Below are 27408 nucleotides of genomic sequence, written 5' to 3' on the forward strand. Positions count from 1 at the left end.
TATGTATGCATGTGGGTGTGCATGTATGCGTGTGTGTGTATGTATGTATGCGTGTGTGCATGTATATGTATGTGAGTGTGTGTATATATGTATGTATGCATGTGTGTGCATGTATATGTATGTGAGTGTGTGTATATATGTATGTATGCATGTGTGTGCATGTATATGTATGTGAGTGTGTGTATGTATATGTATGTGAGTGTGTGTATGTATGTGTGTGTATGTGTGTTTGGGGAAGTGGGGGGTAAACACAGGGGATGGGGAGCTGATGGGTATGTAAGTAGTAAATATAAGTGGTTGAAAGCTAATAGTGTGTGTGGTGGGGTGAGGTTGAATGTAGTAGAGCTGTGTCTGTTTGTGCACAGATGTAACAGAACTATCTGTTTGCATGTTACAGAGCCTTTTGTGTAGAAGCCATTACCGAGACATTTGTATGACAACCAGGAAATTGTAATTAGTGTGAAATATAATTTTTTTTATGTCCAAATCTGGAGTGTTCTTATGCATCTTTTTTCCGAAAAATACGGTACATACTGTAGCATTTTAGAATGGTTAAAAAGACTTGAGAGACCTATCCACAGCATTGTAGGACACAAGTTTTGTTGACTAAAATGGATCAAATTCCTCCACATTTTTCAAAAAGTCGCACATGATAGGATGAATGAGTTGAAATGGTTTAATTTACATGTCTGTTCATCAAAACTCCATATTTATACCCTTCTTTCAAAAACATTCGATGCCTTGCTCACTATTTATGAATTTGGGAATCAGGATGGCTTAAAATTCATTGGCCTCACAGATGAACTTCTATAATTCTATAACTTCACCCCAAAAATAGGGGATGATAAAGGGTCTGGTAGATTTGGTAAATTTAGGATTTGGTGCAGGTGAGGATTGTTGTGCCATTTTTAATAGATTTGCCCAATGACTATAACCAAATGCATTTTAAGTGTCATTTGCTTCCTTATGGGTAATAGAAGCACTCATGTATACCACAGTATCAAAGTAAGATTCAAATGCCATAGATTAGACATAGTTTGGTCTAATCTATTTACTATACTGGCAATGGCCAATCAACTGAAAAATGCTCAGATAAAGTTTATAACATCTACAACTGATGAAAAAATGATTTAGTATGGTGGATTTCAAAATACTAAAAGCTTTGTTCTCAAGGGAGATACTTTGTGTTCTGAGGGTTGGAGGTGTTTCCAGAGCCCCTCAGTGATGTATTTTCAGTGTTTGTTGCATTGAGAAGGTCTACCCTCCCCCTGCACTTCCGTCTGCTGCTAGATTACACATGCAGAGGGAGGAGGGTAGAGAGCAGGGGGAGACATATTTTGCTCACTGTAACAAGTAGTGAAAAGACATCCCTGAGGGGCTCTAGTAATACCCCCTGAGCTGCATTGCTCATTAGCATAACTTTAAAGGTTTATTTTAGAAGGATAGAGGTCATGGATAATAAATATGAGAAGACTATCACAGTCACAGTGGCTGGTTCTATGAGCAAGTGCCCCTGGTTTATCGTGATGGAATTTGATAGCAGATTTTATTTACGGACCTAATCAATGGATATGAGATCAATATTGGATCTGGTTCTGGAAGGGAGGAGTTGTATATAGTTGAGGAGACCTATGTTATTAGATACATTACATGTTACAGAAATCTGTACTGCCACAATTTTTTCCATCTAGTATTTTCTAGAGCCTAGAGCCAGGCATTGTCTTTTCCTCTGTTACTTGTGCCCATTACTTACAATAATAAGGTCACTTTGTTTCTCTGCTGTTCTGTCTTTTGGAAAGAAGCTGATTTTGTTGCCTGATCTTAGTATATAGATTAAATATCAAGTCACTGATATGTGTATATATTTTTCGCTTAAATTAGTGATTATGACAGTATAATTTATTATGTGCATTATGGGAAAAGATTCAAAGCCAGATAATAATCCAAGCTTCAAGGGTTCATGTTTTATTTAGTCATTTCTTTGTATCGGGGAAATAAATTTTGCAAACAATTCCACAATTCAACCTGTGAAAGTCATTCAGACTTCGGCAGGAAGAAGTTATTGGACACGGTGAAACCATAGAGTAAAAATAATGACCCGCTGGAAGCAGAAAAGTAGTAGATTGTGCCGATACTGGTGTAGAGGAAAGTTCCAGGTGGCAAATCATAGTTTAGTGTCACTTGGCTTCTGCTTTACAGAAAGTGAATTATAAGTGATCAACTCTGGTTTGTAGTAAATTAGAGAACAATTACATAATTTAATTACATTATTTTGTAAACATTTTCGAAGATCACAAATGCTTCCTTGTCTCTTATAATATTTAAGTCTGTCTCTTCCCAATACTCGGATTAAAGACCTTTTATCACCTCCACCAACTGAAGCGCCTTACAAACTTTAATAATTGTTTTTGTACGGATTAAGAAGCAGTCACAATTTCTTAGTAATCATCTATTAATTTCTGTACCCAACATGCTAATGTTGTTCTGATGTCAAAATGATGGTCCTGAACGTAAGAAAGTGAGCACACAGTAGGGGTGCAAAGCAGTCCTACAATATATGCACATCAACAACAAAAAATAGGACACAATCGCACTCTGCACACCCAATAAATTAAGTCACTTACGAATCACTTTTATTAGTTCATAGCCACACAACATACACATTAAAATACATATATGCAATTAAAAAGGTTCTGCCCATGGCCCATGATGAGATCTGCCATACAGGGGATCCCCTTTACATCAGATATATAAACACATTGCATAGACAACAAGATGCCGTTGTACAACGCGCAATAAGGGGAACCAGTGTCTAAGTATAATAGAAAAATGGTATATGAACAAAGTCACTAGATACCAACAATTATATTAAAATACAGGGTCCAACAGATAAGGGGAGACCCCACAAACAACACCCCATCCCACGCATCTCGCCAGTGTGTCTGACTTCCTAAGGAGTCTGATCATAATTTTTCTATAATACTTAGGGACCGGTTGATATACAACTGCATCTTGTTGCCTATGCAATGTATTTATACATATTATGTACTTATCCTGTATGTATTGGATCCTTGAGATATTACTATGTGAACGGGAACCCCTCTATGGCAGATGAGTCTCATCATGGACCATGGACAGAACCTTTATAATTGCATACATGTATTTTAATGTGCTTGTGGTTTGGCTATGAACTATTAAGAATGATTTATAAGTGACTTCATTTTAATGGGTGTGTAAAGTGCTATTGTGTCCTTGTTTTTGTTGTTGAGATAGTCCTGGACAGGAGCAGATATTTAAGAAATGGAAATGGCCCCTTGATAGAAGATTGCCTATTTAGCATGTTGGGTGAATGAAGAAAGTTTCAACTGTGCTAAAATCAGTGATATCACAAAAACTAAAAGAATGAAATCTGTTGCAGTTAGCAGAGGTCATCTGTAAAGGGAATCGGTCATCGGGACTTCACATTTGCACCTAAGGACAGGTTCCCATAGACTTTTTAAAACTAAAATTACAAATACCTTGCTCCCTGCCTGCAAACTGTTTCGAGTCATGTGAGTATATACCTGTATATCTGTGGCATCATAAATAATGTGCTCACATCTCACTCTTACCCCCCTCCCTCATGCAGATGTGAGCTGACCTTGTGTATCATTAAGCTCATGTCTGCATAATGGAGAAGGGAGAGCAGTGCAGATAATTACAGAGGAATTTGGATGCCCCCATGACGCAATGAAGTTTGCTGACAGTGAGCCAAGTAACTTTTATATACTTTTAAAAGTGATTTGAAGCAGTAATGTTAAATCTTAAAGGACAACTGTCATCAGGTCTCTGCCACTAGTCTTGTCACCTCTACCTGTTGGAGCAGCTCACAAGGATCCCATCCCAGCCTTTATCTAGTTATTGCATACATTATTCATTGTAAAATCATCTATTTTTTCTCATTTAAATGAGGCTGGTCACATGGTCAGAGGCAGTGATGTCACCCGTGTTACCCCTCCCCTCTCCTCCCCATGCTCATGTCTGTGTGTAATGTATAGTAAATCATTGCTAGTGTGTGTGCTGCATCTGCTGACATACTGCATCCTCCTAATACAGGTGAGAGACACAGACATCAGCTACACATGAATCTGACATGTTCTGTTATAACATGGCTGCCTGGAGCTGCTGTATCTCTCCTAAACACACACACACACATGCACACACAGGCTGCAGGGGGTGTGGCCACCAGCACCAGGAAGCACATCATTATACAGCCTCACATCATTATACAGGCTGTCAGTCATGCACTGGGGGTGTGGCTGTGCCTCCCACTTATGAATAAGGTGGACAGCTTGAATATGCCAATGTTTCATTGGACATTTCACAGGTCATTTGCATACAGCTTTAGGACCTCATTGCTTAGGTTTACAGGCATGTAGAGGGACAATGAAGGGATAGAGGCAATGCTCTCTAATGGCAGTTTATGAAAATATATTTAGTTTAGGGGGGTTATTTTGCATGATGGGTTCTCTTTAAGAGCAGATTGGAAATTAGTATTAAAAGGGAACCTGTCATTAGTTAATGTGAAATCCTGAGGACAGATTCCCTTCAGGTTGGCCATAAACATTAGATGAATATCAGCTGCTTGGCTTATGTATATGTGTGGTTTTTTACTCACCCCTGCTGGCACTTTGGTTGGGCATCTTTGATTCCCAGTTGGCCATTTATTTATTTTGCAGCCTTGAGATGTATATATGTAGCACTGGCTCCTTATATTGAGAGTCCTTGCCTGAGTAACCACATGAATGCATAAAAGCAAAATGACAACTATCTAAGTTTCTACAGCTAATGATAAATTCAGAGAATATACAGCTTGTAAGGAATTGTCACAGTTAATTACCATGCTACAGAAGAGACTGATCAAAGTACATTAAGATACATATTTAATTCATCCTTTATGCTACAGAAAATCTACACAAGAGTGATTGGATCTGATGGCAAGCAGATTCTAAGTGCTCTCAATTCTAGTAAAGTACCAACTACTCTCTCCCTTGGTACCACTTGAGGTTGGAATTTGTTATAAACTGGAACTCCATTTTAGATGTCTACAAGAGAAATAAAGTAAATACAAGTGGCAAAGCTTGTTAAAGAGATTTCAAAGATATACTTAGGGCTCAATTGTTAACTGTCAAGATTTTTTGTAAAAAAAAAAAAAACATAAAATGAAAAACAAATTCATCCAAGAATATTCAATTAATTTGAAATTTTTGCTAAATTGTGTTGCATAAGGTAAGAAGACCTGCCCGGTCTCCCATGCCACAGTACCTCTGTGATGTGCCCCTGTTTGTTTACAGGGGCAAAGATGCTCCGCTACGACAGCTTCCTGTATCATGCTTTTGGATATGGTGATATGTGGGCATGTCCGGCTGCCCAGAAGCTGTCAGAGAGGAACTTCTGTGCCCCTATAAATAAACCGGGGCACGATACGGCGGGAGAGCGGTGCGAAACTGGGAGGTAAGGAGGAGTTAAGGATATGTTAATTTATGCAGAACCCCCTCCCACCACCTCACTAGTTTTTCTAACTATTGGGCAACCCCTTTACAGCTACATTCAAAACTCCTTTTAAGGATATGTTGAGTGTATATGTCTGGAAAGCTCCTGGTCTATATGCTGAGCATATCAATAGACATTTACTGGCAGATGGGGATATCCTTTTTGCCTAACTCTGCACCGTATACGGTGGATCCTGCAGCAAACACAGGATGGAAAGACTCACAAAGCTACGTCTTTCCATCCTACTCCTGCCTACTAAGCACCACGTATGATCAGTGGAGGTTATAATAGTCTGTGGGGGACAGAGGCATGAGGGCTGCATACAACCCCAGACTCAGCTGGGCATATGTTCTAGGTGGTCCCCAGTGATGTATTTGTCCATATAAAAACTGTTTTAGGGAACACTCTGATCATTGACAGCCATTTTTGTTTACTGTGGAACAGGAGCATGCAGTAGTATATGTACAGTGGGCATCCTATGTATTCTTACAATGGAGGGCAATAGCAAGAAATGAACACTGCCTTACTGCCATCTACCAGGGATTGCAAGGTAGATCAGGGCCTGGTATTTGCAGTGCATGTGTTATTCTAAAGGGTCTCTATTATAAGTATCAGTAGAAGAGTGATTATTGAAAGGGCACATTTTCACCAAATGATTGCTCTCAAATGAAATATTTTAATCACTGGAAAAAATTTAAGAAATGTTGAAATCACAACATTTATAGCAAGTAAAATCTATGATTGGAGCCCCCTCCTTGCTTGGTCACAGCCTATTCATAAGGTGAGGGTGCACAGGTCATTTGTGCAGCAGGGCACTGCTGTACTACTACTAATGAATGCACTACATTAAATTACTCACATCACAGTTTGGTATAAATAATAGGTAATAACACCCCCATACTTTGTATCAGAGCTGGAATTCACTGTACGTGGGACTATATAATGTATAATGTAGGAATAGCTGCAAGATGGAGGTAGACTGCGCACATTTGTGTCAGGACCAATCAGAAGAAGGTACACACAGGGCATCATAAGGCTTGTAGGAAACTACTATCAAGTGTGGATCCTCTGGATACCACTAATGTTATTTTCTGCACAATGGGTTCGAATATCTGCACAATAACATTCATCCACTGGTAAAACTTCCAACTTTACTATAAGTATGGGAGAATATAGAAGTAATTCAATGAGACAGGCAGTCTCTTTAAAAGAAACGTGAAAGACCATAGAAAGTGGAAATTTGCCAAATCATAGTCACAAATGACTAAACATTGTAAAATCCTTCTAGTGGTCTGCAAATAAAGCTTTTATATACTGTATTATTGGCACTGAAGGCCCACTCAGTAGGAATGTGGTTATTGGCTGTAACCCACTTAGGTCCATAGTGTATTGTTCAGAATGGCTGTTTTTTTCCATTTCTGGAGAGCAATGTGAGCATTTCCCATCTGTAGCTGATACGTAACTAAGCCTTACATGTTTTCAAACATGAATTACCACCTTGCAAAAGTTCTCAATAAAAGCACATTTCCCACACTGAATATTTCCTAATCTTTCTACATTATGAAATACAATATTCAATGAAACCCCAATAGTGTTTACAGTGTAAAAATTGCCTAAGGTCCTGAATAAGAAACAATGGAAACCTACAATTTGTCCATTATTACTTCTTTAATGTGAGTTTCCCTCAAATTACACATTCTGGCCTCCAGTAATTACATGCATCGGGGTCTTAAATTGCCCCAAAAGAATGGAGTAGAAGTAGGCAGGGTCCGGTGAATAGGGAACAATAGTTTTTTTTTGGAAAACCCCTATAAAATGTACCTCCAGGTTCTGTGATTTTTCATAAATGTATAGTACAAGTAAAATGTAAGAACGGTGGCACTTCTGCCTTGCAGCACTGGAGTCCTGGGTTCGAATCCCACCCAGGTCAACATCTGCAAAGAGTTTGTATGTTCCCTCCGTGTTTGCGTGGGTTTCCTCCGGGTACTCCGGTTTCCTCCCACACTCCAAAACATACTGGTAGGTTGATTAGATTGTGAGCCCCCTGGGGACAGGGACCAATTTGACAAGCTTTGTGCAGCGCTGCGTAATCTGTGTGCGCTATATAAAGAATTATTATTATTAAGAACTTTAGTAAAGATGTATTACAAGCATCTTTTCTTCAGCCTCCACCCGCCTCCTCCCCTGTCCACAAACTTTTAAAGTACAACCCACATCTACAGCTGGATAAAGATAAGTGATAAAGTGACATAGTGGCGGCATTTATTATGCCTTGTATACCTGTTTTCTAGCCTAAAAAGCATTAAAAAATGTACTTTACAGACGCTTTTTTAAAACTGAGGGTTGTGGTCCAAAAGGTGGGGCCTTTCAAATTAACTATAGCATGCGTCAGAATAGGGAAAATGTAGGTAAAATGTATGCTATTTAGGTCCATAGCTTATGGAGTTATAAAGAGGCAGGCACCCCTTAGTAAATCCAGCGTGTCCTGCATCTCTGCTGGGATTATAGAGAATTGCCCATGATGCACCAGTCTTAACCCCCCCCTCTCACTGATCAAGTATACAACAAGTTTGATGTGGAGAAATAAGGATTTTAATTTTATAGTAAACAGTATATTGCAACATTTTAATCACTCACTGGGGCAGATGTATTATTGTATATGCGCCAAAAAAGTGTCGCATACAGTGTTTTTTAGGCGCAAAAGTGTTGCAGAACATTTATAATGCGTTTACGTCAGAAAGAACAATCCAATTTTTTTGGCGCAAGTGGGCATGGCCTATATTTTCCACATCATCCGTCACATTTACGTTTGCCAGCTTTTTTAGGTGCAATTTTTGGCGAAGAACAGACCAGGAAAAAAATGGTCTGAAATCAAAAGAAAAACAGCCCATGTAAGATTTTGGCGCACATCTCATTTGTGTCGGCATTTTTATGGCGTCCAACTGATTAGTTCCGTCTGCGCATTAATTACTTACAGCCGTGCACTACTTTAACTCCTTAACACTCTGCGCCGTAGCTCTACGGCGCAGAGGTATAAGGAGTGTATGAAGAGGGCTCACGGGCTGAGTCCTCTTCATACAAAGGTGGGGCTTTTTGCATTTTGCAGAAAACCCCCACCGCTAATAACCGCGGTCGGTGCTTGCACCGATTGTGGCCATTAACCCTGTCATTGCCGCCGGCAAAGTCGCCGCCGGCAGCACGCGGGCGCCGCCATCTTTTTTTACGATCGCCGCGCCCCCGAACGTCATCGGGGGGCGGCGATTGGTTGCCATGGTAGCCTCGGGTCTTCTTTTGACCTGAAGCTATCTGGCTTCTGGAGATTCATTACAATGAGCCAGTGGCTCATTGTAATGAATGACCTGCAAAAATGCCATATATTGCAATACAGAAGTATTGCAGTATATGGTAGGAGCGATCTGACCATCTAGGGTTAATGTACCCTAGATGGTCTAAGAAATAGTGGGAAAAAAAAAGATAAAAAAAAAAGTTTAAAAAAGAAAAAAAAATTATAAATATTTATAATATTATAATAATATAATATTTATAATAATATAATATAATATTTATAATATTAAAACTTCAAATCACCCCCCTTTCCCTAGAACTGATATAAAACATAATAAACAGTAAAAATCACAGACACATTAGGTATCACCGCGTCCCAAAATGCCCGATATATCAAAATATAAAAACGGTTACGGCGGGCGGTGACGTCCCAGGCGGAAATGGCGCCCAAATGTCCGAAATGCGACTTTTACACCTTTTTACATCACAAAAAATGAAATAAAAAATGATCAAAATGTCGCACAGACCTCAAAATGGTAGCAATGAAAACGTTGCCTCATTTAGCAAAAAATGACCCCTCACACAGCTCCATACCCCAAAGTATGAAAAAGTTATTAGCGTCAGAAGATGGCAAAAAATTTTTTTCTTTTTTGTACACATTCATTTAATTTTTGAAAATGTATTAAAACACAATAAAACATATATAAATTTGGTATCACCGCGATCGCACCGAACTGAAGAATAAAGCTGAGGTGTTATTTTGAGTGCACAGTCAAAGTCGACTGCTCATCCTGAGCTGGTGCCGGTACTTACTGCTTACACCGACCATTCTAAGTGGTAGGTTTCCTTTAAAAAGAGAACCAATTCCCACCTCTACCATCTTCAACGTTTTGCAGCCTTTAACTTATGACTACTGATTCCAGTTCCTTAGCACATTTTCTGTTTATTTCAGTATCCTATAGGTTTTTTAGACAACTATCAGGTTGGTTGTCCCAGGCTACATTTTGTATCCCACGTCTAGCCATCAGGCAGTAAAGAAATTTATTTAAAAGAGGGGGGCAGAAAGTAATGGCCCTGGATGCTTAAGAAATGTGGGAGAAGAAAATTCCAGCAATCCTGAAATCAAAGAGGTGGGACTTATTAAAGGATACTAATAGATTGCGGAAATGATGAAATACCCTCTTCTATGGGTTCAGTACAGTGTATAGCAGTGATTGCAAACCTTTTAGAGACCAATTGCCCCAACTGCAACTCAAACCCACTTATTTATTACAGAAGACACCAATACTGTTGAAACTAGTAAGGGAAATGCAGATTATGATTAGAACAAATAGCTGGAATCCCAGGGTTCAGAGAAGGAGCTGACCCTATTTACACCTTCTCCCTCTGCTGCAGTTCCAGGATTCCCACGATGTGTTGCTTTAAAATTGCACTGAGCATATTCTGGGCCATTGGGGACTTCAGGAGGAAGGGCTAAGTTCTGTCTGGAAATAGCTGTGCTGTGGCAATGGTCTGGGTGCCCAATGAGTGCACTCCGTGTGACACCTCTGGCCCCTGTGCCATAAGTTCGCCACCACTGGTATATAGATTTTTGTAATATAATATGTAATATAATATGTAAAATATGTAAAATAAAATTCACAGATTTAAAACCCAGGTATACACTAGGAGTGCTTATTCATACGGCCATTTGGGGGGCTGTGATATGGTCACATAATTTGCATCCGGATCACGGCTCCCATAGACTTCCATGTCTTCTGGTCAAAATGTGGTGACCTATATTTAGACATATTTGCAGCCCGGGGCTCAACCTCTCACCCCTCCGCCACCCCTCCCTACGTTCACCTGGACCCAATCCTGGGTGTGTGAATGCAGCCTAAATACAAGTGATTTAAAAAACAGATAAGGAAACAAATTGGAAGCAGATATCTATACATCATCAAAAAATAAAATAAATGCTTTTGTTGGTAAAACAAACCCACAATCATTGGCAGGTTTTACTTACAAAGGTATCAGCAAAAATAGCAAATCAACAAGAAGATGTAAGTCAGCATTAACAGCATAGTATAACTTCTGCTTTCCTCTACAATATAGCCGATGCACAGAGGTGTTTCTTCTATACAAGAACCAACATGCCCAGAAAGTCATTGGAGAGGCAACCATTGCCTAGCTATACTTCAGGACACCAACATACAAATCCCACACTGAATAAATGTAGATCTGCATAGTGTTATATACTATGGATATAAACTGGTAGATTATTATTGAGCGTCATATTTGATTCAGTCAAATGAAACCACTGCAACACGCAACAATCAACACTTCATCATACCCTTCATACCCAAATATGATTACCATGTTGGTATTTCACAGCCACATATAATTTTTTCTGATAATCTATAAGACAAGGACACATGTTATTTAAATTTATGCGTAAAAAGGAAAAGCAATATTCCCAAGAACACCCTTTAATTCTCAGAACACAATCCAACACTGTATGAAATCTTAAAGGGTTTTACTCTACTTAATGAGCCCATTGGAGGAGATTCACCCACCCATGGCAGTAGGTTAATTTATCTTATAAATGATACCAGCGTATAGTAACTTTCTAGTTCCCTGACTTGTATATCTTGCCCTGCCATCATAAGTCCTTCTGGCCAAATATAAAACCTTTCTAAAAGGGAAAGATTTACCAATCTTATCATGTAGATTGTAGGAACATCTGTGTCTGGGGGCATCAATTGTGACTACAGGCAAATTCCTAAGCTGCCAACTAAATTTTATGTTAGGCTATAGATGCTGGACTATTGCGTAGCCTCTACATTTGGTGTGTCATGCTTAGATAGAATCACAACTGATACATGAATTGTCTCACCAAAGTTTGAGTGTCCTCAGTCTAAGGAAGGAAGTAGAAGGCAGGGATACAAGAATATGAGCATACTTAAAGGGGTTGTCCAGCCACATCAAGTTTAGTATGAACTCTACAGGCAGATTCTTCATTTTCAAACTACTATGCCTAAATAGTGCTCTTAAAATGCTACTGCTACAAATGTAAGATGAAACACCCATCAATTTTAATAGTGAAAATGGGCTTGAACTTAAACATAGTTTAGATTTTTACTTCTGGACCAAACTGTTCAGCAGGCAATGTTGGGGGGAAATTCCATAGAAGCCTTTTTTATTCTTTGAGGCTTCCATTAAACCAATATTAACGAATTTCGCCAATCTATTGAATGGTGAATTTTTAAATAACCTTTTTTTTAAAACAATAAAATGGAAAAAGTTATTACAAACCATTAAGCTAGTAACCTGAGCTAACAAAGCCTCTCAAATTTGTTTGCCATTTTACATAAAGCTTTCAGTAATGTGTGTGGGGCAAACTTTGATAGGCTGTTACACTGTCTTACCTTCCCCCTTGCTCTCTCAGGACTTCACCCCTCCCTCTGCCTGATATAATCTTACTCCAGCAGAGGAAGTTTCAGCATACAGTGGGAGTGGGAAGTGCTCCAGGCACAGTGTAGCAGCCTGTGGGTCTACAGGATGGAGGGGCTCTGATAACATCTCCAGGAGCTCTTCAGGCTCATTCGCATTTTTTTTAAATGTTAATTTTAGAAGGAAGGAGGCCAGGGATAACATATATAAGAAAATTACTGCAGTCACAATGCCTGGATCTATGAGTAAATTTCCCTGGTTTATGATGAAGGATTTGGTGGTAGAATTACTTTAAGGAAGTGATGAATTATTAATTAGCATGCTTATAAGCTGATGGAAATCATCCAAAATTTTGCAAAGCTATTTTTAAACATTTTACAATTCTTCTGCCTTCAGCAGAGCTAAATGCATTTCTCTTTTAACAATCTTCCATTTCCTGTCAACATATTTGAGAAAAGTAACTTAAGAGACTACACGTAAGGCACAACAAAATTTAGAACAGTCTTTTTTATTACCTTATGTAATAAAGTTTTTTTTTTCATTTTTTGTACAACATACATTAATTTGTGTATCAGATGTTAAGGGATATGAAGAAAAAATTTGGTGACATCACAATATCTTACAACAATACACAATTAGGAGTCTGAATTTGTTCAATCTCTATGTGTATAGCAAGGGTGGATAGCAAAGGCACACGTAGGTTTATGCAAAACTGGGTAAAACCGGCTTGAAATAAATACAAAGATATATAAAATCAGGGGGACAAAGAGCCACTTGTTTATATAAAAAAAATGTTTTTCAATTTTCCATTGTAAACTTAATACAGGGTCTCTTTTGTGGGAAGGGGTGGATTCCAGTATTTTTTGTTAACCAAAATAGCCCCACTGAAATGTAAACCTCTAATTATAGATTCCTTCATGTATTTCTTGGTTACATAAATTTACATTTAAAAAATCCAGTTAAATTTTATTGACATCTGTTACTTTCTTAAAGTACGGACTAATTTATTCATAAAAATGGGTGGGGCTAGTTATTTTTAAGTTTTTCTTTTTAGGCCCAACATTTGCATCTAAAAACCGTTTTAACTAAATGTTATGTTGAAGTTTCGTCTTTTAGATGGACTATATTCTCCGCAAAATATATAGTAAAACTAAATGTATCTGGCAGAGTATGATAGGAGGAATGTTGAATTCTAAAATAGATAATTATTACAAGTTTGAGCAGGATTATTATGCAAGATGCGGAATAAATCTTAACCGGACTCTTGTTTGCTCCACCCAAAACACATTGATTGACAGATTTTGTTTCTACATCTGTTTTAGAGTATACAGAAGACTAAAAATCATCCTGTGTGTGGAGATCTTTGGAGCTTATTTTGTTTGGTATTAAAATAACTACATTAGGACCTAAAAATTAAGGCTAACAGTTAAAAATTTATTTGAAAATTACATCATTTGTAACATAATTTTTCATTACTTATTTTCAAACTTATATAGAAAAAAAAATTAGCTGGCTTCAACTAAATAGGCAGTGGATGCATTTATCATTTAATATTTTGCTTGACTATATCTTGACTTGGTGGCTTTATTTTCTTGATTTTTTTACAGCATTTAAAGGGAAATATCTACCGTACTTTTCCTATCACCTACATTTGTGTATTGCAACCAAACCTCAATCACTACAAGGCCTTCGAAATGTAAGCCCAACCTACCTTAAATAGACATACACTATACATTCTAAATCCTCCTTAACCATGTTGTTATCCATTTATCACAGACATTGTAAACTATCTACATTATCACATTAATTTAGTTCTTTCCAACTCATTATAAGTTGTCCCTAATGCTTGTAGTGTAAAAAAGTTGACCCCTCTTGCTGTAGCTGAATAAATTGCCCCAGAACAGATATATATCTCACACACTGAAAACAAACATATTTCAGTAGTTAAACAGAAATAAATACTAATAATGTGAATAAAACAGGCTGAAAACAATGACATAAGAACCTGTTGGACATACAAGGAACTGCAGAAAACAAAAAGTATAAAAAGAAGTTAATCCAGAAAAGAGAAATGGAATGATATGCAACCACCCTTGTTATACACAATGTTCTAAACCATCTTGATTTTCTGAAAATCAAACCCTAATGGGTCTCAAAATAACTCATTTCAGTCGATTAGAAAATAAACTTCAGGAAAAAAAAACAGATATAAAAGCCAACACAAAACTTTCTTAGGTTTAAAAAAAAAAACCTCAAAAAGGTGTCAAAAGTATGATGATGTTAAAAGTATTTTTAATATATCCAGAAATTAAGCAAAGGGACAAAAAAAATCACCAAAAGGGATTTTTCTGTGTAGTGTCCTTGGGGAATTCCCTATTCTAGCAGGAGCCAGCCCGCATTAAACTAACTAGCTTCATTTCAGACTGTACATATATACTGTGAGTGTGGTTAGGACGGTTTTTACGGAAAGCAGCTAGTCACATTCCGCGTTACATCCAGTGTGCACACCAGACATGAAGACAGTACATTAACTGATGCATTATATCACCATACCGAAATGATATTATAGTGTAGAAAGGAGAAGATTGGGAAAGGAAAATGCCACCCACAATAGTGGACATACCATTAGCATGACACAAGGGTGGACTCCAATTGGCACATCCAGAATGATCACATGAATTACCAGTTGCAGTGTTGTTGGCGGGTTGATGGAGTTTTGTATTACCGCTACATTCTTCTCCTAACTACCATGTTATGAACTCCAACATACCCTGCAGGCACTGCACTAGTCAGGAATAGAGGGGTATGGTTAAATAAATATCTGCATCTATCTGTCAGGAAAGGGTTTAAGAACTACAACTCACAAGTACACAAAACTCAGGGTGTAAGGCACAAATTTACATGTGGAAGAGAAGGTTATTCACAGATAAAGTCTTCCCATAAACAACCTGTGAGATCAGTCTTTGTATGGTTTGAAGGCTGGCAGATTACTCAAGTTCACACCAGTGGTGGATTTTTAGTTGTCGACTTACATGCAACATAAAACTGAATGGCACAACACAAAATAGTGCCTTCACAAAAATAGTCACTACTGACAAGGCAATGTTGACAGCAATGGTATATGAAGAGAAGTGCAAGATAAGTCACAAGGAGGATTTTACAGTTCCTACTTGAAGTCAAATTACAATGAGATCCTGGCTTGTTAAAAAATAAAATAAAAAATAATCATCATAGGCTCAGCCAATGATTTCTTTCAACGAAAAGGAAAATAAATATTCCCCTTTTATTCCTGTCCGATCTGGATGGTCCTGCAACATACTCAACCAGTAAGTCACAAACCCCTTGCCAGGTCTGAAAGAGTTAGGATTTTGAGAAATGGTGATGAAAAAGAAGGAATGGAAAATGAAGGAGTAAAAACATAATCCAAACACAAATTTTAGAATGCCAGCTCAAAATTATTTCCTCTGACAGTTTATTTGAAAAAAATAATAATAAAATAACTCAACTACTCCAGTTAGCAGTATCATGTTAAATAAGAATCATAAGTTCATTGTCATTTATCTCTTTAAATTTTGTCCACAAAGCTGCTCAGAAGGTGAATTCCAGGACAGTCATTTCCTTAGGAAAGACAAAATGAACAATAAATAATTGAAGTTACTATTGTTAACTGGTCACATGTTATTCATTAAAGAGAAGAGAAGCAGAGATCGAGAGTAGCCGTGCCCAGTTCGTCGTCCATCTGCTTATCAAGTGGCTGTAACACTGATGGGCATTTCACAGTATCTGTTTGTAGTAAACGTCTGCCATTATTAAAGTATGAGTTAGATCAACTGAAGTCATGCGTCTAGTTCTCCTTCCTGTTGTCGGTTACTCTTCTACCCTCCACCTTGGAGTCCAGGAGGTAACGTTCAACATTCAACTTTGTGCTTTTGGCTCATGAGATGTGATGCTCTGGGGGTAAAGTCATTGTTGTGTGCAAGTCCTGCAGTTGCAAACATAAACCATACATCACAGAATTTCATAAGAAAATATCTCATTTTCCTTTCCAAAGAGTCATTAGCTAAACAATAGCCTTCTTGGAAACTGAAGTTCAAGATGAAGTTGCAGTACACTGGCTCAACATGGCAAATTCTTTTCAGCTGGTATTAGCTCTGCCCCAATTATGTACATGCATCATTGGGCATGATAGATGATGAAAATGAAGGTTTGGGTGGTACATCTGGCTTTAAGGAGGGAGTACGTTTCACACCTGACCTGGGCAGTGAGTTGTAGGCATTGATACTAGGCTGCCTAGAAACAGTCACTGTCTGCCCTTGAGCAGCATTGAAATGTATAGAGTCTACTCTTTGCGGAGCAGGAGGAGGGTTATCCCCTCTACCAAAACTCTGATGTCTGGAGAGATGAGAAGAATTTGATGAATTAGTATTGTTTCTTTTGAGGGTTGTCGACTGATGAGTTCTTGTTAGTGAGTTTGTAGGATAGTTTCTCTTGTATTCCACACTGTATGCTGAAGCGTGCATGTCAATGCGCTTGCCCATTCCATTTTGTGACATTGAAGAACTTGGTGGACCTAACGAAGCTTCTCTTTGTGGTACCTTTGGAGGTATGCTATCTAAACTGTCCACCAAGTTGACGCCATGATTAGGACTCTTACTGGCAAGATGTTCTTTAATTGTTTTGTATTCTAGAGTGGAGTTCTGGTTTTCGATAGAAATTTGTGCCACCTCTGTCAGTTTTGGCTGGTCCACATAATCATGTTGGTAACCTTGTTGTGTTATTGGCAGTACCACTACACTTGGAATGTGGCTGGGTGATGCACGAAGAGGCAAATCAGTGGGTATAACAGGGGATGGCATAGGTGGTATATCTTTTGTACAGGCGTTGATAATATTTTGGTTTCTTTCCCAATCTCTGCTACCCCTGCTAGGCTTTTTCTTCTGTTGCAAAGTTGGTGTGGACTCTGGCGTGGGTAATGCTGCCAAGTCAAGGTGGTGCTGTTCAGCTTTAATTAACAGCTTAGCAGTGGTACTTGGTGTGGCAAGTTTTCCATTATGCATTAAAGGTGTAAGGATAGCCTCTGGCTTAGGCTCCTTGCCCTGACCATCACTGAAGAGGCCGCTTAACTTGGTAACACTTGCCATTGATCCTCTACGGGAGTGACTCAGGTCTCTGTCCTTCCTCTGGACCACATCCACATCTCTTCTGCGATGGTCACAGATACAGTATACAATAATACCAGAGAAGACAGCACCCATGACGAAAGCTAGAATTACAGCTATGGCCAAGAGTGTAACAGGAACAAGTTGATCATGACCTTTTAGATAACTTTCTCGAATTATTCCTGCAATAGATAAAAGAAAAAAAAAACTACACTTAATAAAATATATTCATTCCAAAGAACTTTTTTTGTTTTGCAAAGTGCTTACAGCTAATCAAAGCATTTCTAATTATTTCATATATAAACATGTAAATATTCTACATAATATATTCAATATTCAATTCACATTCTACCTCTATTTGTTTGGTAATCTTAAAAAAATCTACTGCAACTACACATATGTTTTCCAATCATCTAGACAGCAGAGAAAATTAATGTGTCATATTGTCATGTTTCATTAAATAAATAAAAATTAACATATACAATTCCAAATGCCATAACAGTGACCTGGGGAGAATTTCATGTACCAAATATAATCCTGACAGCATTATAATTAATGTAATGAATTATGTGCAGTATAAAAAATGTCATACATTGTCAAAAATAATCATTTATGTCAGAATTAGTGCAGAGATTATAGTGGGATATATCTAATTGGATTAGTTTGTACATGAATAAACAGAATACTACGAATAGAATAGCTCTGTTATTGGATATACTTGATATAATGTATCATATAACTATAAACACAACTAACAGAAGAAAAGGTTTATAAAATTTCCAGATACATTAAAGATTTATGGTTTCTGATTATTTCTAAGTAAGGATCATGTATCATTTATGCTCCAAATGTATTTATAATTGAAAGGGTAAATGTATCATTGGTGTTATGATATAATGACATCAAATATCACCAATAATGGTGACTTTGTCATAATCTCCTTAAAAAGGCTGGTGACATCTCTATACTCTTAACACTTAAAAATTCATTAAGAAAGTCAGGGGCCCAACCTTCTTGGAATAAATATATTTAAAAATTTTCCTTGATAAAAAAAAAGTTCTTGTATTGCTGTATTTTGAAGGGTAAACGTTTTGTACATTCATGACAAATCCTGCCTATGGACTGGTGATAGTATTAAAAAAAAATCACTTGCAATATTTGAGATTTCATGCTCATCAGTTCTAGTATGATATGTACATATGATATAACAATGAGAAACAAAAGAGATTTTAAAAAAATATTCAAAACATTGATAAACAGTAAATAATATCATGTCTGTATACTGGGAGAAGGAAAAAAATTATAAAAAAAGACCTTTTGAATCTAGATAATTTCAGTAGTTTGTGTTTTCTGAAGACGTAGGTGTATTTTGTGTATTATGTTACACATATGTAAACATTTTTTTTAATTAAAAACTTTTATCATTCTAGCAAAATATGCTACAATAAGAAACTTATTGGTCTAAAATGGAATTGAATTTTTCATTGAATGAAAAAAGAATTTTTTTTAGCTTCTGATCACTATCTTATGCAAGTTGACCATCAATTAAGAAAAACAAAATGAAAAAAAGAAAAATGAAGTCCTAAACCAGAATTTCATGCAACAAAATAGTGTCAACTTATTGGAGTCAAATCTACACCATGGCTAAGCTCTCATGGGGACTGGGAAGTGATGCATAGATTTAGCTTCAATAAACGGATTCCATTTTTTTCATGAGACTTTGTTTTAGGCTCAGAATAAGGAAATTGGGCAACTTCCATGAATGGGTATTAACTTGGTGCTTCTTTACCTTTGTTCTTCTATAGGTTAGATAATGATTATACTGTATCTGATTGATCCGGTCATTATGGTTACATGTGTCTATTATCTGTATCAAAAATTCTTGGGTGGATCATGGTAGAAGCCATGACATAATACAAGCCAGGCTAAAGGTCTGTGTGATTATGGTCATTTTTAAGGTGAAAGTCTTCTATGTTTAATGTTCAACATTTCATTTTCATAAAATTTAGATATTTTTGTGCAAAGGCCATCTCTAATTAAAAAAAAATTACAAAAAGAGTTGTTCAAGGTGTTCAATTGATATCTAGTTTTCCGTTTTGCACTTTCCGGATGTCAGGAAAGTTGGAACGAAAGGGCAAATTGTTTTGTGACTATTAATGTCTAAATTCTGTAATGGTCTACAATGTTATTTATCATGGTATATAAAAAATGTTATATTTATTTAATTAATCATGAAAAATCTAACTATAGATAAATATCTGCATAGTAGCACAGCATTATAGGAGTTAGGTGTGATAATCTATCTTAAGGAAATAGATTACAAAATCTAACTAAACTAAGAACAAGTTTACCCAATAAAATAGTTACTTATTTCATTCACAAACATTTGTGTTCAAGCAGTTCAAATTTATGATGTATGTGACCAAATCTACCCAATATAAAGCTTAAAAAACTACAATTCCTATTGTACACACACAAAAAATTGTACAGTATGATCAACACCTTTGTCTATTATAGTTGCTAAAAGTTTGTGAATGACATTAGTAGCAGTTTTACATGAGCACCTTGCATCTTAGGTGTACATTATCTACAGTTTGTCTAGGTTTAAAGATATAAAATTAGAAAAACAAAATGAAAACATTTACAATAAAAAATAAAATGTCTTGCAGTACCCACCTAATGTTTCTGTGTTAGCTTTATTTGTGTGTACAGTCGTATCACCAGTTCCCCTTTTCTCTATGGCAAGTAGTAATGGAACAATGGAGCCGCAAGAGTCTACAGGTCATATCCTGTAGACCCCGTTCCAATTTGCGTTTAGAGCAATGCAAATGAGCTGCTTTTGTTTAAAGAAATCGTTTGTGTGGACATCAAAAACAAAAAGTTTCACAGCGTTGATATAGTGCCATTTGAAAAGAATGGTTCATAATACTGATGGAAAATAAGTAGTGGGCAATAGAATAAGAAATGATAATGGATAGTTATAAAGATAGAAAAGAGGAATGGAAGATATGGAAGTAGTTGGTGAAACTAGAAAAGTTCATCATTTTGAAAAAAAATATATATAGTAAGACACCAAAATACTTCTTCAACTTTGTTTTTCATTTAATTATTTAGTTTAAAATTAAAAAAATATATATTTGTTATGTGGGAAAACATCTGGGCAGAGCAGGGTGTGGTCTAATAGTTTTAATTTTAGAGTAATCCAGAGAGGCCTTCATATGCGAATTACCTGCCAATATGTTTATTGTTCTCTGCCAAAAACAATAAAAGGAGAGCAAATTCTCACTAATTATTCCTTCACATGTTTTAGGGAATTCAATTGCTGAAGAATACAAGAACAATATCTTTGACTAATCGGCTCGCTCTACCGATGTCCAAAGGAAATGTTTGTAGAAATAGGACCAGCTCTATAATTTGCGGCAAAGCCACTCAGCACATGCTAAATGGTTCATGCACCTAGATTCACCGCACCTTGAATATGCACAATATAGGCTGTAAATTAGCTACCATCACGTTTTTGCGGCTACCATCACGGTCCCCATTTACGTTTGTGTGCATGAGGTCTAAGGCATAGTTGTATGCTCACAGATTTAATTTTTCTAATTTCAGTTAGTAAAGTTTGTTGCTTCTTGCTACCACTAATTCAGAAAGCCAGAAATTACTCTTCTACAATACAATAAAGCCGTGCTGCAAGCTAACCTATGAACAATAGTTCACACCAAGCATGGAACGTGAAAAAGAAATAAAAATACTGGTTTAACAGAACAAAGAAAAGCCTGAATGGTCTACATTAACCTACATGGTCTACATCTCCTAATCTTGCCAATCGAGGAGCTGTCAGCCATGTATTCTATTGATTGGGCCGGTTATACTGTACATGATTGATGGATCAGGCACTAGCATAGATTTGTTAGAGTCTACGCATGTGACCCCCCCCCAGGGTTGAACAAAGGCCCTTCTGTGCAGACTATACATTCATATACAAATTCACATTCCATTGGCTGAACTTGGTCAAATCCTTAGCTAATAAGTACCATTTCACTTTAGCTGTAGTAGTTTCTTTTAAGAAATAATAATGATCTCATATTAAAAAAAACAGTTTTGTCTCTTTCTTTTACAGTAGCCATATCAGTATTTGGCACTCATAAGCTCTGTGACTGTTGTGATAACGCTCTTTGGGAATGGGGTGTTCAGTGATGATTAGATGTTGGTCAAAGATGCATTGGAATTACCAGGTGAAATATATTTTGACCTAGTATGATTTTCATGTTCCAGGAGTATACTTGAAAGCATTTGGCATGACATGGTAGATATTTACCAACTGAGTGGTATACATGCCTACTTGTTAAAAAAAAAATATGGTTGAACACAAGATGCAGTAAAGCATGAATAAAAGGAAAAACTGCATACTGCATGTAGTCCCCGGTCTTGTAGACCAATATACGGTAACCCACTACACCCCCTGCCTCTTCTTTAGACTCAACACTTGTTTCCCAACTTCAATATAACCCCTATGCCTCCACTCCTATACAGTATGGAACCTTCTCATCCAATAATTATGGACCATTAACCTCTACACAACTATACATTAAACCGCATTCCTTTACACTTTTCTTGTCTTTCTTTGCTGAATCTCTCATAGTTTATGACACTGCAAGCCAGGGTGGAAAAAAATTAAAACAAAAAACTTTCCTACTCTTGAAAGCAACCTCTGTAAATAGATGTCCTAGTCACAGGTCCTGAAGTGTCGAATCACAAATAAAGTCCTAGTGGCCTACAGAAACAAGATTGCCAAGACTGGAGGTCTTGATGCAGTCCGTGCGAGGAGGTTCAAACACCCACATGAAATCTCTTATTTATTTTTGAAACTGGAAATACTCAGGTTAAAATAACATGGTATCACATGGATTTAAGCTCTCCATAACACAGAGAATGGAATGTACTGCAAAACCGCAGAATTGTACTGTAAAATTTCACTGTGGCGTGTTAATGATCTGAGGTTAAGTAGATATATGTACAAAAGAGGCTCTTCAGGCTTCTGCAGACGCAGCGTTCAATTCAACCACTTGTTAGGAAACTAGCTGACTTTATACCTAGGTTAATGCGCTACGAGCAAAAGCATACAGTCAAAACTGTGCTGAGCTGGCTGAAGCCACGACAAATAAATGCACTCCAGACGTGCTCCACCATGAAACACTCACATTCAGAACATTTTGTGTGCATGTACACAGATACACATCATAACTATGAGATTGTTTTGGGAGGCTGTTAAGAACCTCCAGTATTATTAAGATTCGGAGCAAGAATTTATCATCTCCCTGATGTGAACGTTGAAAAACCCAGCAGTTCAGTAAAAGAATGCACAAAACAGGTCAACTCCCTCTTAGAGGCATTAATCATTAACAACAGGGGACATTTACTTGGCGCTAACACAATGTTCTCCTTGCACAAAGCCAAACCTCTCTAACTGTATAGATTGATAATTCAGTATGAAAAGGAGATTGATAGTTAAACTAAAGATTGAACCTACATGAAAGAACTGTGTGTAATAGTCCAAAGCCGATAAAACCAATATATTTTATTTAACTTTGCCAATGTATATTTTAACTGAAGTAGAGGCGTAAACCAACATTTTGCAATATGCTGAGAGAAATGAATCATTTGATATGAAGCTTATCAACTGATAAGAGCAAATAATTATGATGGACACATACATATTGCCATATATTTTAAATATCTAGGGGTTTAATATATGTATCAGCAGAGTGTGCACGTTTTTTAAACTGGGATCGGAAAAAAAAGGATTTTACTAGACCTTTGATGGCAGCTTATCTACATCAAGAACAAAAGCTTTTGGCTTGTCTGAATTCAACTCACAGTCCCCTGATATTTTATGTTGAGGAAGCGTCGGAAAGCCACCATCTACATTAAACAGTTCTTCAAAAATTGATGCTTTGGGCTGACGTTGATCAAATGTATCTGATCCTTTATATTTGATTGAAAGGCAACGGACTGCTGTATATCAGGCCATTCTGTCCAGGGGTTGGGCTGGTGGACATGATATTTGTATAATTAGTGTACATCATTACCAAAGCCATTTAGTTTGATTTTCAGGGTGTTAAAATATTTACTTAAAACATTATGTTTAATGTATTTATGACAGCATCCCTCTCTACAACCAGAGTATCAATAACGATACATATGATTTTTCTTTTAAATACAGTAGTGAATAAGTAGTTAGTAGTTGTAGTACTAAATTATCCATGTTTACAATCCAATTTAACAGTGTGGAGTCATTATTGCTGTCTAGAATCAAACTGGGAGATTTATCAGAAGTGTCTGAGAGCAAAAATGGTGTTGCTGCTCATGAACGTATCAGAGCTCAGCTTTTATTTTCCCGCAGCAGTATAATCTTAGCTTATTGGTTGCCCTTTGCACTTCCCCAAAGGGTAAGAATTATCACCACACCACATTTATTGTACTACTTTTTGAGACACAAATGTCTCAACTGAGACAAAAAAAAGCCTTAATGGAGACAAAATTGGGAAAATGTATGATAAGTCACACATGTTGCCACCCCTCTAATAGTGCCAGATACATCAGGAAGCTCTGGCCTTCTTACTTATCTGGTGGCTGGGCTGCGCAAATGTAAGCTATTAACAAGAAACTGTTCCGTTTGAGCGGTTGCAGGCAGAATGGAAGGAATGAACTGCACCACCCACTCTGCCACTGGTCACACCCATTTACATCTAGTAATTTAGATTATTTTAGGACTTGTATGTCAGATAACTATTGTACAAGTCCTGGTAAATGCCCTCAATTGTCTCAAAAAGTAGTACAAGAAACCAAAGTGATATTAAATCCCCTCCAAAAACTTTTGAAGATTTTGTAACAAGCAGTATTCCAACATTTCCATTTTCAAGGTTATCAGACAATGGTCATTTTTAGGCAGCCTGTAGAATATATAAATGATGTCCCTACAATGCATACACCCCAGAGATAATGGGTTAAACCGGGTTAAAACCGTTAACTGACCAGTGTAATGGGGGCGACACAGAATCTGTGATCTCAAATAAGGTATATGGACTCTTGGTGCATATTTGAGTTTCAAGGACTTTAAGAGATCAATCAAGAGACCCAAACACAGATCCTGGCATCTCCCTTAGAAACATTGCCAACAGCTTCCACACACAAACTGGCAGACTGCTAAGAGGCAATCTTAATTCGCCACGTTTCTCTGTGGCAGAGAAAATTGAGGGTAAATGTAATAACTCCATTTAGAAAATACAAAATTACATAAATATGTATTTGTCACAGCCAAATGACAGTACAATTTGTCTAGGAAGAAGAAAAGTACAATTTACTTGGGTCTGTTCAGTACAGCGATGTTATTACCAGTGAAATCCACTTTGCAATAAAATGAGAAAAATGATAGTCACAAAGGCCAAATCAGACACAGTGATGAAATGGTTACCGAGGTTTTCCAGGCTCTAAATCTATCAATGATGCATCCTCAAAGCTAGATCTGGATAAACCTCCTTGATCATCCTGCTGACCTTTGCTTTACTTTCATGGGATATGACAGGTGGCAGATTTGTTGCTGAAATTTTAAATTTTACATTCTAGATTTGTTGCAGAAGATCCAAAAAGTTTCTGCAAGTGAAAGAAGTTTGTGCAGCATGAGCATGAACCTCTCGAAACCTCTATGCAGATGACTAGACAGTCACGGAAACGGCTGCAAGAGACTTCTATGTCAACATATTCTCGTCCTTGACAAAATCAATATATAAAGTATTCCAATCTTGTATTGTGTGCTAAGGAAAGCTTCTCATACATTACACACCGACATATATTTTCACGAAGTCAAGCTGTTTCACTTTGGCCAATGAACCTTTCAGTACCAGACCCGAAATCTCCAACACTTGTGTCTTCCGCCTGTTCCGCTGTGCACGGTTAGCTAAATGCAAAACCAATTGGCACGTTTGAAAAAGTATTTGAAGAAGCCGTCTTCACTTTAGTGCTTAGAGAGTAATGTAGAACAGATGGCTTTGTATGAAACTTAAACATTGGCAAATGGACGTGGAATGCCCTAAATTAAAGACAAGATTTTTTCACGAAGCTACTAATTAGTTTCAAACTTCCAATAATGGAGCGTGTTGCAGCCGGTAAGTTTTGCATGCAGTGGGTGTTAAAGCTATTTTGAGCTTTTCATCTTCAGGCGAAGCTTAACGCGGATAAATGTGATTCAGCCCACTTGCCTTCCTACCACCTCGAGATATCATTTGCCTGTTGTGCCAATTATAATCTGCACATCAGAGATGCTTAGTGAAATTGCGAGCAATTATTTCCCATTTATATATTCCTTTTTTGCAAGTCCTGAATTGAGACGATTGTTGTATTTGGATAGGGAAGCCGTCTTTATGCCAGAGTCATAACAAAGTTGCAGGAAACATGCAGAGAATTAACTAATATTGTCCCAGAAGTATATAACATGAGTCTGTGCTAAGACCTCTGATGTAATATGCATTAGTCTACCACAATGATTTAAAACGTTTTATTGACAGACTAAATGGCTGCTTTACATCTCACAAGACAATAGCACCACTCCTGTCAATTGGAAGTTTATGGTATTACAGCTCAGTCTAATTTAAGCAAATATAATGGAGCTGCAGAACCAAACAACGCTCATTGGTGCATATTCTGGAGAATAAATACATTATTTTTAGCCATTTACTACCCTGTAAATATTTTAGGTCCTTTTCAAGTCTGTTACAAGGCATATGACCTTTGTTTTATCAATCTACAGACTGCCCTTCCTGTAATATTAGATTTCTACTGTATATTACTTTCTATATTGGGAATTTGGGTAGAGGGGATAAAAAACATTTTTGTTCCTAATTATAATTTTCTTTTAAGCCTCTAATTTTAGATCTGTGTTTTTGTTCCATTGAGTCATTTGAGGCTTTTTTACAACTAACGTTAAGAAACATGTGCAATGTATTATTCAGGTGCTTCTAACCTTCACCTGGGAGACAGCAATCACATTGAAGGTCTAGAGGAGTTTTTTTTTTTTTAAAGTCTGGTCTTGCAAGCACCAGGACAAATAAATCTGAGAGACGTCCTTGGTGGATACATCTAAATAAAGCTAATGCATCCTAATTGAAAAGTCTGCTTGACAAATCCTGTCTAGCTTTATTTGGTTGAGGACGCATAATGCAGCCATAGAGCTGGTAACTGTAGAAGAATAGAGCAAAAACCCCATGATTTTAATAAAACATTTTGATGTAATTTATGCAAAGCCACTGTAACAGACATATAAAACTCAGCCTGCACTGTATTGTTGCTCTATTTTACGGGTCTACATCAGAGCTGCTTTTAATCTTTATAGCAGGAAGTGCTTCAGACTGCAAACACCCATAGACTAGCATTTAAATGAATGCAAAATACTTGAATATCATTTGCCATTTTGGACACTATATACTGCTATAGCTTTTGTACACGTCATATTTCCATGTGTACTGTAAACTAAGGCTTTCTTGGGTTTTCAATTCCACTGAAAACCCTTCAGCTGGAAGAATTTGCTATGAAAAAACCCCCCACCTACTTACCACAGTGGAGGTTCTTCCAAGGCTCCAGTGGCGGCTCTCAGTCTGCAACGATCCAGTCTTCCAACAATGCGCAAGACAAAGCTTTGTAATTTTGGAAAAAGATCTTCTTTGTAAACCTCCTAACACTGAAAGCAGATTTTAATAATCATTTTATTCTGCATGTGACCACTAAGCCAATTAATGGCTTCCGTGGCCATGTCTCAAAGAATGTCTCATGCCCACTAGGGTAATCGGTTGACTCACCAGTCACGTGCATAATAAAATTTAAGATCTGGCAGGATTGGAAGCACCAGAGACAGGAAGCTGCCACTTGAGCCATGGGGGAGGTGGGAGTGATGCCTATTGGAAGGTACAATTAATCTCCATTCCTCTTTTAAAGGGATCAAATTAAA

The 27408-nt window shown here is 37.3% G+C and overlaps 1 protein-coding gene across 6 annotated transcripts in view; it reads right to left on the minus strand.

The window, feature by feature from the left end:
• Positions 1-27408, minus strand: part of SEMA6A (semaphorin 6A) — a 140237-nt gene that overhangs the window by 7391 nt on the left and 105438 nt on the right. For 4 of the 6 annotated variants that reach the window (XM_072141046.1, XM_072141074.1, XM_072141065.1 and 1 more), the window contains one exon: positions 12742-17590. The exons of the other annotated variants lie outside the window; for them this stretch is intronic. In XM_072141046.1, coding sequence (XP_071997147.1) covers positions 16410-17590 — 1181 coding nt within the window. In that variant the 3' untranslated portion in view covers positions 12742-16409. Of the gene's footprint in view, positions 1-12741; positions 17591-27408 lie in introns of those variants that run through there. 6 annotated transcript variants of the gene reach the window in all.

Source organism: Engystomops pustulosus, chromosome 1 (assembly GCF_040894005.1).
Source record: "Engystomops pustulosus chromosome 1, aEngPut4.maternal, whole genome shotgun sequence".
NCBI classification, from domain to species: domain Eukaryota; kingdom Metazoa; phylum Chordata; class Amphibia; order Anura; family Leptodactylidae; genus Engystomops; species Engystomops pustulosus.